At 49.3% G+C, this 12,524-nt stretch overlaps 1 protein-coding gene across 1 annotated transcript in view; it reads right to left on the reverse strand.

Annotated features, from left to right (window-relative positions):
- The window catches only part of DNAH10 (dynein axonemal heavy chain 10), a 141,553-nt gene that overhangs the window by 43,480 nt on the left and 85,549 nt on the right, over positions 1-12,524 (reverse strand). The window contains 4 exon segments of the mRNA XM_070763165.1: positions 8,251-8,331; positions 9,490-9,693; positions 10,323-10,494; positions 11,998-12,186. Coding sequence (XP_070619266.1) covers positions 8,251-8,331; positions 9,490-9,693; positions 10,323-10,494; positions 11,998-12,186 — 646 coding nt within the window.

The raw sequence follows: 12,524 nt of genomic DNA on the forward strand, positions 1-12,524 counted from the left end.
GGAGGCAAGACCCACAGCCACTCCGTCTTGTCTGGGTTGAGTTTGAGTTTGTTGACACCCATCCAGGCCCCAACAGCCTCCAGGCACCGGCACATCACTTCCACTGCTTCGTTGACTGGACATGGGGTGGAGATGTACAACTGGGTATCATCGGCATATTGATGATACCTCACCCCATGCCCTTGGATGATCTCACCCAGCGGTTTCATGTAGATATTAAATAGCAGGGGGGAGAGGACCGACCCCTGAGGCACCCCACAAGGGAGAAACCTCGGGGTCGACCTCTGACCCCCCACTAACACCGACTGCGACCGACCGGAGAGGTAGGAGGAGAACCACTGAAGAACAGTGCCTCCCACTCCCAACCCCTCCAGCCGGCGCAGAAGGATACCATGGTCGATGGTATCGAAAGCCGCTGAGAGGTCAAGGAGCACCAGGACAGAGGACAAGCCCCTGTCCCGGGCCCGCCAGAGATCATCCATCAACGCGACCAAAGCAGTTTCCGTGCTGTAGCCGGGCCTGAATCCAGACTGCTGAGGACCTAGATAATCGGCTTCATCCAAGGACCGCTGGAGTTGAAGTGCCACCACCTTCTCGACAACCTTCCCCATGAAGGGAAGGTTGGAGACTGGACGGTAGTTATTAAGCACGGCTGGGTCCAGGGAAGGCTTCTTGAGGAGGGGGCGCACAACCGCCTCCTTATAAAGTGGCGGAAAGGACCCCCTCCCCAAGGAGGCGTTGACAATCTCCTGGACCCAGCTCCGTGTCACCCCTCGACTGGCCGAAACCAGCCAAGAGGGACACGGATCCAGTAAACAGGTGGCGGAACTCACAGCTCCAATGGCCTTGTCCACTTCATCAGGTGTCACCAAGTCAAACTCCTCCCAGACAGATGGACAAAGACGTTTAGCCCCAGTCACCTCGACTGACTCATTGTCAGTCGACTCTGTTTCACAATTGGAGTCGAGGTCCGCTCGGATCCGGGCGATTTTATCAGCGAAAAACGTGTTAAAATCCTCGGCACTACTCTGCAAGGGCTCCCCAACTCCCCTCTGATTAAGAAGGGAGCGGGTTACCCTAAACAGAGCGGCCGGGCGGGATTCCGCTGATGCAATCAAGGCGGCATGATACGCGCATCTTGCCGCCTTGAGCGCCACTTTGTAAGTCTTAATATGAGCTCTTATAAGTGTTCGATCGGATTCGGACTTACTCTTCCTCCATCGCTTCTCCAGACGTCTCTTCTGGCGCTTCAACACCCGGAGCTCCTCGTTGAACCATGGAGCTCTACGGGGTCTAGTGCCGCGGAGAGGTCGCAACGGCGCAATCTGGTCAAGAGCCTCCCCTGCAGCCTTGTTCCAGGCCTCAGCAAGAGACTCTGCCGAACTGTGGACAAGTGTATCTGGAATAACCCCAAGCGCCATCTGGAAGCCTTCTGGATCCATCAGGCGTCTGGGGCGGAACCTCCTAATTGGTTCCGCCTCCCTGCGGGGAAGGATTGGAGCCAGGAAGTTAAGCCGCAGTAGGAAATGATCTGACCACGACAAAGGCAGCACTTCTAAGCCCCTTAATCTCAGATCATTACTCAGTTGCTCAGAGAGGAATATCATATCGGGTGCGTGCCCACCCTCGTGAGTCGGACCCTGAACTACTTGAGTCAGGTCCATGGCTGTCATGGTGGCCATGAACTCCTGTGCCAGTCCAGAGGAACCGCCGAGCGACGGCAGATTGAAGTCCCCCAGGACGATAAGTCCGGGGAACTCCACCGGACTTATGGGATTTAGCTCAATCTTATTGGTAGGAACTGAGTTTTAAATTAATATAATTAACATATTAATTAGGTACCGCCCCCTTGCTGCCCCAGTACCTCAGTTTTAAAAAAACGAATATCATGAATAAACAGAATTTATTTAATAAGCAACAACAAACAGTAACTGAACGTAACAACTGTCCATGGTTCAATGGGAGGGTATGGACTCTCCTTCCAGGACCTGGAGAAGACCGTTCAGGTGAGTACAACGGTTCTTCTCCCATGTCTCTGGAAGGAGAGTCCAGCATGGGATATACCCAAGTTCCACTGTTCAAGGGAGGGATATCATTGAATCATGACCCTGTAGTGTCACACACTCGTTGCAACACTCTCCTCCCGAAAGCCGCCTCGGCTGAAGCAAACGTGTCCAATTTATAGTGCCGTATAAAGGTGGTAGGGGTGGCCCACGTGGCCGCCCTACAGATGTCCTCTATCGATGCATGTGTGGCCCATGCCGCTGAAGTAGCGGCACTACGAGTCGAATGAGCCGTGATTCCACTGGGTAATGGCTGGGAACATGCTTTGTACGCTTCTGCTATACAAAGCTTCAACCATTGACTAATTGTCTGGGATGACACCTTGAGACCCAGTCGATGTTGGCCGAAGGATACAAATAAGGCCTCTGACTTGCGAAAAGATGCCGTGCGCCTAATATAGAGTTTAAGAGCTCTGCGCACGTCCACCTTATGCCACTTAAGTTCCAATGGATGTGATCCATGCACGCAGAAATCCGGCAAGACAAGTTCCTGTGTCCGGTGAAAGTGGGTGTTAACTTTAGGTATGAACGTTGGGTCCAAACGTAAGGTCACCCTATTAGGTTGAAATGTACAAAGGTCAGGCCTCACAGACAAGGCCGACAGCTCTGACACCCGCCTTGCAGATGTAATGGCCACTAAGAATGCTGTTTTAAGAGATAACATCCTCAAAGACACAGTTCTCAGCGGTTCAAACGGAGGAGCTGTGAGCGCTTGCAACACCGTCGTAAGATCCCAAGTAGGAAAACGTCGTATCGGTGGGGGATGACTATTGGTAGCCCCTTTTAAAAAGTCTCTAATCAACGAATGGTGGGACAATAATCCCCCATCCTCAGATCGAATGATCGTTGCCAAAGCCGCTACCTGTCTCCTTAATGTGTTGGGGGCCAATCCCTTCTCCAGACCGGATTGTAAGAACTCCAACACCAAGACTAAATTAGCATCCTGTGGCCGTTGATGTCTGACCTCGCAAAAGGCTGTAAATGCGGCCCACGTAGCCTGGTATATCCTAGTCGTTGAAGGCCTCCTGGCCGACTGTATCGTAGCGATGACATTCTCAGGAATGTTCCAGGTTCTTAATCTGTCCCCCTCAAGCGCCAAGCGGTCAGGTGGAACCATTGCGGCTCTGGATGGACAATCGCTCCCTGAGTGAGGGTGATCAGGTTGTCTGGGATCCTCCAGGGTTGGACTATCGAGAGCCCCATCAGGTCTGCGAACCAAGCCCGGCGTGGCCAGTGCGGTGCTATCAGTATGATCTCCGCCCGTTCCACTAGGATCTTCTCGATGACCCGTGGAAGAAGTGGTATTGGTGGAAAGGCATAAAGCAATTCCTTTGGCCACGGAAGGTACAGGGCATTGGTCCCTTCGGCTCCCGGTGTGGGAAATCTGGAATAAAACCTTGGGAGCTGGGCATTGCGGGAAGTCGCGAATAAGTCTACCTGTGGGTTGCCAAACCGTTTGGTCACTTGCTGAAACAGGTGCGGGGTCAGACTCCACTCCGCGGGATCCACTGCTTGCCGACTGAGCCAATCCGCCTGAATATTGGCTTCCCCCGCAATGTGCTCCGCGTGAAGAGACGCCAGATGGATCTCCGCCCAGTCGAAAAGGAGTTGTGTTTCCTCCATCAACCTGAGGGATCTGGTCCCTCCCTGGTGGTTGAGATGCGCCCTGGTTGCAACATTGTCCGTGCGGACCAACACATGCTTCCCGTGGAGGAGCGTTGCGAAGGTCGACAAGGCAAGGCGCACCGCTTTTAGCTCCAGGAAGTTGATATTCACAGGAACCAAGTCCTGAGGCAGCCACACTCCTTGGGTCACATGATGGTCCACATGGGCTCCCCAACCCAGGAGGCTGGCATCCGTAGTCACAATGATGTGTTGTAGGTGACCAAATGGAGACCCTTGATGTATCGCCCGGGACTTCCACCACCTTAGGGAGTCTCGCAGGCCTCGTTGCACCGTAATTGACCTGCGTGTGTGACTGACACGGCGTTTTTGGTAAGGAAGTAAAGTCCATTGTAGCGTGCGAAAGTGATACCGTGCCCAGGGAACGATGTCCACGCACGACACTAGAGTCCCTAGGACCTTGGAAAGGAAGGCCAGCGGCACCATCCTCTGATGTTGTAATTTGGTGACTAAGCCCTGGACGTTGCGCTTTCTCTCCGGAGACAGGTAAACTCTCATGGAGATGGTGTCGATAACCGAGCCAAGATGGGTTATAATTGTGGTGGGCGAAAAATGACTTTTTTCGTTGTTTATCGTAAAGCCATGCTCCTGCAACAGCGCTACCGTGTCCCGCAGATCCTTCTGCGCGGTCGCCCGATCCCTGGACAATACGAGGATGTCGTCCAAGTATGCTAAAAGTCTTATTGATCGGGACCGTAAGGCGGCGATTAACGAATCCAGGATCTTGGTAAAGGTGCGCGGTGCGGAAGAGAGGCCAAAGGGCATCGCCCGGTACTGATAGTGCCTCCCCTGGACATAAAATCGGAGGTATTTCCGGTGCTCTGGGTGGATGGGAATGTGTAAATACGCCTCCTTCAGGTCGATGGATGACATGAGATCTCTGGGCCGGATGGATGCCAGGATCGTGCGGAGGGAGGCCATCTTGAATCTTCGGTATAACACGTACTTGTTTAGATGTTTCAGATTCAAGATGAGCCTGCAACCTCCTGATGACTTGGGTACTATGAAGACCTTGGAATAGTACCCCATGCCCTCCATATGGGCTGGCACCCTCTCGATGGCTTGAATCTCTAGGAGATGCGCAATCTCTTGCTCTAGTAATGTCCGATTGATAATGTCCTTGGGTACTGGACATGACACAAATTGGGTAGGCGGAATACAAAGGAACTCCAGGCGTAGGCCCCGGCTTACCGTGTCCAGGATCCAGGCGTCGGAGGATGTGGTCCTCCAGGCGGTACAAAACCTTTGGAGTTTTCCCCCCAAAGGGACCTGCCCTATGGAGTCACTTGGCTCCACGGAACCCTCGTTGATTGAAACCCCGAAAGGGGCGTCTCGCCTGCTGGTATCCCCTGCCCCGGCCTTGAAAGTAGGTCCTATCGCCCCGGTACGAGTAGGACTGCCCATATTGACCCTGTGAGTAGGGTCGGGAGGCCTGGGTGGTTCCGGAGGCTGGGTCCCATCGAAAGGGCTGCCGACGTCGATACGGGGTGTTACTGCGATCTTGCCTTCTAGAAGATCTGGGAAGGATCTTCCTCTTATCCTTGTCTTCCACAAGGACGGATTCCAACACCTCCCCAAACAGTTTCGTGCCCTGGAAAGGGGCAGACGACAGGCGCCACTTCGACTTGGCGTCCGCCTGCCAATGTCGAAGCCACAGGAGGCGCCGGGAAGATATAGTGGAAGCCATGCCCCTTGCAGAAAACTTTGCCGCATGCAAGGTAGCATCCGCGGAAAACTCGGCCGCCGCTAGCAGCTTGTTTAAGTCCTGCTTGAGGCGGGAGTCTTCAGGCCCCATCCTAGACTGCACCTCCTGAAGCCACATGATGGAGGCCCTATTGAAAATGGATGCAGTAGATGCCGCTCGTAGGGCCCATGCTGCCATTTGATGGGCCTTTTTTAGAAGTGTCTCAGCCCGTCTTTCATCCGGCTTGAGACTGTCCGCAGTCTCCGAAGGGACGACAGCATTGGATACCAGTGTGGCCACTGGCTTATCCACTGGCGGGAATTGCAGCAGGTTCTCCATCTCTTCGTCGAACGTATAGAAGCGACGCTCCATCATGGAGGGACCCTGTGCCGCTGCTGGGTGCTGCCAGGTGCGTTTGATATTTTCCAAAAATATCTCCATTGCAGGCACGTTCTCGGATTCCTTAGGTTGCTCCTTACACAGGGAAGCCGAAGTCCTAAGTCCATCCCCTGCATCTGTGGGTGCATTCGCCCCTGGCACATCCAAGGTTTGCTTCACCTTATGCAACAGCAGCCTAAATAAAGTTGGCTTAAATAGTCCTGCGGGAGCTGGCTGTTCAGGGCAGGCATAATCATCATCAGATAGTTCATTGTGCCCATGCTCGCTGTCTTCCTCCAGAAAGCCAGTGTCTCCCGCAAAAGAATCCAACCCAGGAGGGGGCGGTGGTGCTGACCAAAGATCCCTGGGCTGGTAAGCTTGTGGCAATGGAGGTGTTACTTGCTGGGCGCCGGCCACCATTCCCTGCGCATATATGTTAGCAATCATGTCCTGCAGGGATGGAGGAAAGGCTTGCCAGACATCACCTTGGGCTCTAAGCCCTGCAGCCGTAGGGGTGAAGGATGCCGAGGGAGCTGCAAGTGTTTGTGGACCAGTAGAAGGCCCATACAATGGTTGGCTGATTGAGGCAGGCCTCTCTGGCCTGACCTGAGGCGAAGGCAATGGTGTAATTGTACCAGGTAATGCCTGACGGTCGGGGGACCAATCTTTTTCTGAGGCAGAGCCTAAGGCCCCCATTGGCAGTGTCCCCCCTGGTGGAAGTGGCTGAAATGGGGGTATATGGAAGGCCCCTGCAGCTGGAGAAGCTAATGCTGCATCCAAGCGTTGCTCTAACGCTTTTATTTTCCTCTCTGCTTCTCTTAATGAGGAAGACGATTGGGAAGATTTGGCCTTGGCCTTAGAGGAAGCCTTCTCCTTGCTTTTGCTGGAACCCTGAGCAGACTGGGACTGCTCCTGCCCTTGCTGGTCAGCCATCCTGTCAGAAATTGGGGCAGCTTTACTCACAAATGTCCTTGAAAGCAGTATCCAAACACACTCTCAAACCGATTTTGCCTCCACTCGTGAGTGCCTGTAATGGCTGTCGGCAGTTGCTCACTTCACGTGAGCGACCTAGCCAATGAGCCTGTTGCTGGGTAGATCACCGGCCTGGCTCCTGGCGCGGTGCCAAAGCGCGCCAAAAATGAGGCTGTCAGGTCTGCCGCGCGCCAATTAAGCCCCAAAATGGCGGGCGCAAGCTATTGCCGCTTCGGGGTAAAGGGGGGGGGGGCGCGGCTTCCATGGCTCCGTAAACGGCCGAAACGCCGACTCTGCCCCCCCCCTTGCTCGCCGCTTGCATTTCGAGCGGCTTCTCACTCTTCTTTCTGTTTTTAAACAGTTAATTAGCCGCCAGCTGTGAGGCGCTCGGGACGGCTTCCCCGGCATCAGCTGAGAAGCGCGGCTTTCCAATAAGGCAGATCGGAACTGCTTTGAAGTCCTTCCGCTGCCCCCTTAAGTGGGTAGGGGGCGGACCCCTCCCACACGGGGTGAAAGCCAGATATGACCGCGGAGGACAGGGATCTCCGGCTCAACATTCCTCTTCAGGGCAGTACTCTCGGAGAGAAGAGGCCCCATAAGGAGAACGATGGGGGCGCTGCCCGCGGAGGGCAGAAACCCCTTAATCCTGTAGAAACCTGTTAAAGACACAAGCAAAAAACATTAAAACTGTAAAGATAAATTTTACAACCATACACTTTATTTTAAATTACTCCTTCAGGAGCAAACAACTCAGTATCCCTATCCTAGACTGAGTTTTTTTAAAACTGAGGTACTGGGGCAGCAAGGGGGCGGTACCTAATTAATATGTTAATTATATTAATTTAAAACTCAGTTCCTACCAATAAGATTGAGCTAAATCCCATGCTGGACTCTCCTTCCAGAGACATGGGAGAACAATATTGTCAAATACGGATTGGTGGTATACAGAGATACAACAATATTTATATACATGATACTAGTAAGAGAGAAACATTAAGGACAGGGGATGGAAGGCACGCTGGTGCACTTATGCACGCCCCTTACTGACCTCTTAGGAATCGGGAGAGGTCAACAGTGGATAGTCTAAGGGTAATGATACTCCAGAGTCAGGTAGTGAGTTCCATGCATCATTCATTCATTCATTCATTCATTCATTCATTCATTCATTCATTCATTCATTCATTCATTCATTCATTCATTCATTCATTAGATTTGTATGCCGCCCCTCTCCGCAGACTCGGGGCGGCTAACAGCAATAGTGAAACAACATATAACAAATCTAATATTTAAAATAATAAATAACTACTCTGTTACTAAAGTCGTATTTCCTACTGTGGAGTTTGGAGCGGTTCACTTTGAGTTTGTATCTGTTGTGTGCTCGTGTGTTGTTGTGGTTGAGGCCTACAACAAATACACCACTGTTGAAAGTGTGCGTGTGTGGGTGTGTGACAGTTGAAAGGTCTTTCTTACCTAAAAAGAACTTTGCAACGGCGTACAGAGCTTGAGGAGGCCAGGGCAGGAACCAATCAATGCCAGTGTTGTTGACGAGGCCTTTAAAGGAAAGGATGAAAAACCCGATCAAGGTAGAATCTTCTCTGAGGCGTCCATTCCTGTCACTCATTTCCTCCTCCCACTGAGGACTGTATGACTGTAACTTGTTGCTTGTATCCTTAACCTTTTTATTAATATTGTTTCCTAATTGCTTATTTGACCCCTATGACAATCATAGAAACATAGAAACATAGAAGATTGACAGCAGAAAAAAGACCTCATGGTTCATCTAGTCTGCCCTTATACCATTTCCTGTATTTTATCTTACAATGGATCTATGTTTATCCCAGGCATGTTTAAATTCAGTGACTGTGGATTCTTCCTTCCTTCCTTCCTTCCTTCCTTCCTTCTCTTCCTCCCTTCTCTTTCTTTCCTTCCTTCCTTCCTTCTCTTTCTTTCCTTCCACCCTTCCAATCCAAATAATAAATAAATAAATAAATAATAGAAACATAGAAACATAGAAGATTGATGGCAGAAAAAGACCTCCTGGTCCATCTAGTCTGCCCTTATACCATTTCCTGTATTTTATCTTAGGATGGATATATGTTTATCCCAGGCATGTTTAAATTCAGTGACTGTGGATTTACCAACCACGTCTGCTGGAAGTTTGTTCCAAGGATCTACTACTCTTTCATTGCGTTGTCCCTCATGATTCTTGACAAATCTCTCTTTTCTTTTATGTACGCTGAGAGCCTATGCACCAAAGACAAATTCCTTGTGTGTCCAATCACACTTGGCCAATAAAGAATTCTATTCTATTCTATTCTATTCTATTCTATTCTAATCTATCCTATCCTATCCTATCCTATCCTACTCTACTCTTGGTGTTCTCGGAGCTTGGTTGTTTCCTTATCACCTCTGATGATGCTATCCAGTTGGGTCATGAAACAACCAAGCTCAGAGTCCTTCTCTTTCTCCTCCTCTTCATAAACTCCATTCCCTTCTAGCACTGAACATGTTCCCTAGTTGGGTGATGAAACGTCTGCAGGAAAACCACCAAGCTTAGAGAGCACCATGGGCACCTCATCTCGACCCTGAGCTACAAATATTCTCCTTCGTTGCGAATCTCCCAGCTGCTGCCTTCCGCTCTTTCGCCCCTCTTGTGGCCTGGCTGGGTCACTTCGATATTGTTGGGAAGAGCTGCCCCTTCGAAGGTACCTGGGAAATTCCGGCAGCGGGTCCTCAAGGTCTCCCCCACCGGGGACATCCCGAGGACAATGTGGAGGTTGTTGGCGCTCTTGTTCACAAAGTACTGCCAGACGCTCTCTTTGGCCGGGGCGATGCCCGTTTTCATGGCTTCCTGGGTAATCTGACTTAAGATGTTGTCCCGCTCGTCGTCCGCGAACAAGGCCGGAACGATGCCTGCGGAGCATCAGAAAAAACGAGAAGGGGAGGTGAGCGGCTGGAAGGGGGGAGGTGGCCACCGCCAGAGTGAAGTGGGGGCCTTGAAGAAGACGAAAGGTGGTGGTGGCGGCCGCGTGGTCTCCTACTGCTAATTCAAGGGAGTACGTTATTGTCCCAGAAGTTTCTTGGATGAAGAGCGGAACACTTTTGAAGGGGGAAAAACCTCCCAAGAAAGACCAGTTGCCTTTTGGAAAAGCTGCTTCAGGACAACCATTAATTAATTAATTAATTCATTCATTCATTCATTCATTTATTTATTTATTTTGTCCAATACACAATGAGGGCTCTAGTGTGTATATATCTCTATACACATAGTAAAATACATGAAGAAGGTTATAGAGGAGATACTCATAGTAAAATATATCTAAGAAAGAATAGAAGAGAAGATAAAGGAATAGAACATATCAATGAAAGAATAGAAGAAGAGATATAGGAATAGAGGAAAGGTATAGGAGAGCAATAGGACAGGGTTTTAAAATAACAGGACAGCCCAGGTCATCTTCTCTACCAGAGCCTTGGAAACACCTGAAATGCAAAGCGTCCCTCGCAGGGCCCGTAAAGGAAAACACACTTTGCTCTCGAGATACCTGAGGTTAACATGTTGTTGATGAGCTCCAAGAATCCTTCTTCAGCCACATGGGCATCCGTAAAGAGGAAGACGATGATTTTATTGTCGATCCCGAGTCTCGTGTAGAGAATCTTGAGGTCTTCCCGCAAATTGTTTTCGCTGTACCCTCGGCTGAGGACTATTTCGAAGACCTAAAAAAAGGTGAAGGGTTCATCCATCGGCCTATTTGGGGGGGGAGGGGTTGGCTTAGGTTTTACTAGTCCAAAAATATGGTAAGTCTAAGTGGCATTTCAATTTATGCATTTATTTATTGAATTTACAGTATGTCTCTGCAACTAACTTTAAATCAGTCTTTCCCAGGCAAAGAAGGATTGGCAATTTTCAAGTCTGCCTTATTGTCAATTAAGTCGGTTAAGGTGTCAACGTGAACCCAGGAAGAGAGGGATCATATGTCCACTGTACTAGCAAAATCCCACCGTTTTTAAAATTGGTTCATACTTATCATCTTGAGTTTTTGCTGCATCGCTGAAAGCAGATTAAAGAAGGAGGCCCAAGTCTCCAAGAATTTGAACTGTGTGATTATAGAAACATAGAAGATTGATGGCAGAAAAAGACCTCCTGGTCCATCTAGTCTGCCCTTATATTATTTCCTGTATTTTATCTTAGGGTGTGTTGTGGTTCGCTCTGGCCCAGCTCCTGCCCCAAGGACTGTGGATGTGGGGGAGACATCCACATGCTGCAGGCCTGTTTTGCCTCCCCCTGGTGGAATCTGATGATGAAGGCTCCTCTGACCAAGAAGACATGAGTGACAGGGAGGAGGAGAGTGGGGCAGACAGCTCAGAAGGAGATCAATTATCTAGCTCCTCTTTGGATTCAGAACAAGAGTTAATGATACAGCCACGCATGCGGAGAGCGATGCATAGGCAGCAACAACTGAGAGATTATTATCAAAGAAAATGAGGCCACCTGTGGTTGGGTGGGGCTGTGGTCATTAGTGAGGCTGCTATAAAGAGCAGCCTGTGGGTTTGGCCATTGTGGAGGATTATCTGATCCTTCTGTTTTGTGACTGCTTTACTGTATTTGACTTTTTGTGTGCTGATTTTCCCCCGCTTTGAAACTAAACCAGAGCAAAGTGTGTTTCACTTTGTGAAAGAAGAAGGACTGTGAATTGCCTCACAGCTGCAAGCTAAGTATCACCGAACTGATAAGGGACTTGTACAAATTACCAGTTTGTTTGGAGACGAGTGCTCTTGGCTATACAAAAAGAGCGTTTGGTTTAAGTGAATTTTCATTATAAAGAACATTGTTTTGAATTTTCCAACGTGTGTGTGTCTGAAATTTGTACCTGTGAATTTTTGGGAGGAGTCTACCAGAGAGCCCGACAGAACAGGGTGGATCTATGTTTATCCCAGGCATGTTTCAGTTCAGTTCCTGTGGATTGACCAACCAAGTCCACTGGAAAATTGTTCCAAGCCTCTACGACTCTTTCAGTCAAATAATATTTTCTCACGTTACTTCTAATCTTTCCCCCAACTAACCTCAGATAGCCTCAGATTATTAGGATCAAATGAGATTCGAAATCTTTTTTTTTTGCCATGGTTGGATTGGCAAAATGGGATTGCAAATCTTTTGCTTAGGTTTGAAAAATACGGGACTACAACAAAGTTTTTTTTAGATGGAGCTGCACAACTCACCTCACATCCCGCGGTGTAGGCTGCTAATCTTGCCAAGGACTGCTTTCCAGAGCCGCCGACTCCTACCAGCAGGCCGTGGCCCCGATCCATCCGAATGATACGGTGAACGCGGGTCAAGTGTTCCAGGGCATCGTCGAACAGCACAAGGTTCATTTTTGTGTTCACTTCGTTGTATTCTTCCAAAATCTCCTGCGAGCAAAAAGCCGGACAAAATGATCAGTGGGTCATCCTGCTGTGGGGTTTTCTCCTTGTCGTCTAAGTAGAAACTAGTTGGAAAACTCTTCAATTTTGTAAAAAAACTAACTTGGAAACTGTTTTAATTATGTAAAAACTAACTAAGAAATGTTAACTACGTAAAAACTAGTTGGAAACTCTTTAACTAACTATGAAGCTCTTTAACTATGTAAAATCTCATTAGGAAAAACTTTTTAGCAATGTAAAAATTTGTTAGGAAACCCTAACTAAGTAAAAACTAGTTTGGAAACTCTTCAATTGTGTAAAAACTAGTCTGGAAATTCTTCAACTAC

This window comes from Erythrolamprus reginae, chromosome 10, assembly GCF_031021105.1.
Source record: "Erythrolamprus reginae isolate rEryReg1 chromosome 10, rEryReg1.hap1, whole genome shotgun sequence".
Lineage (NCBI taxonomy): Eukaryota > Metazoa > Chordata > Lepidosauria > Squamata > Dipsadidae > Erythrolamprus > Erythrolamprus reginae.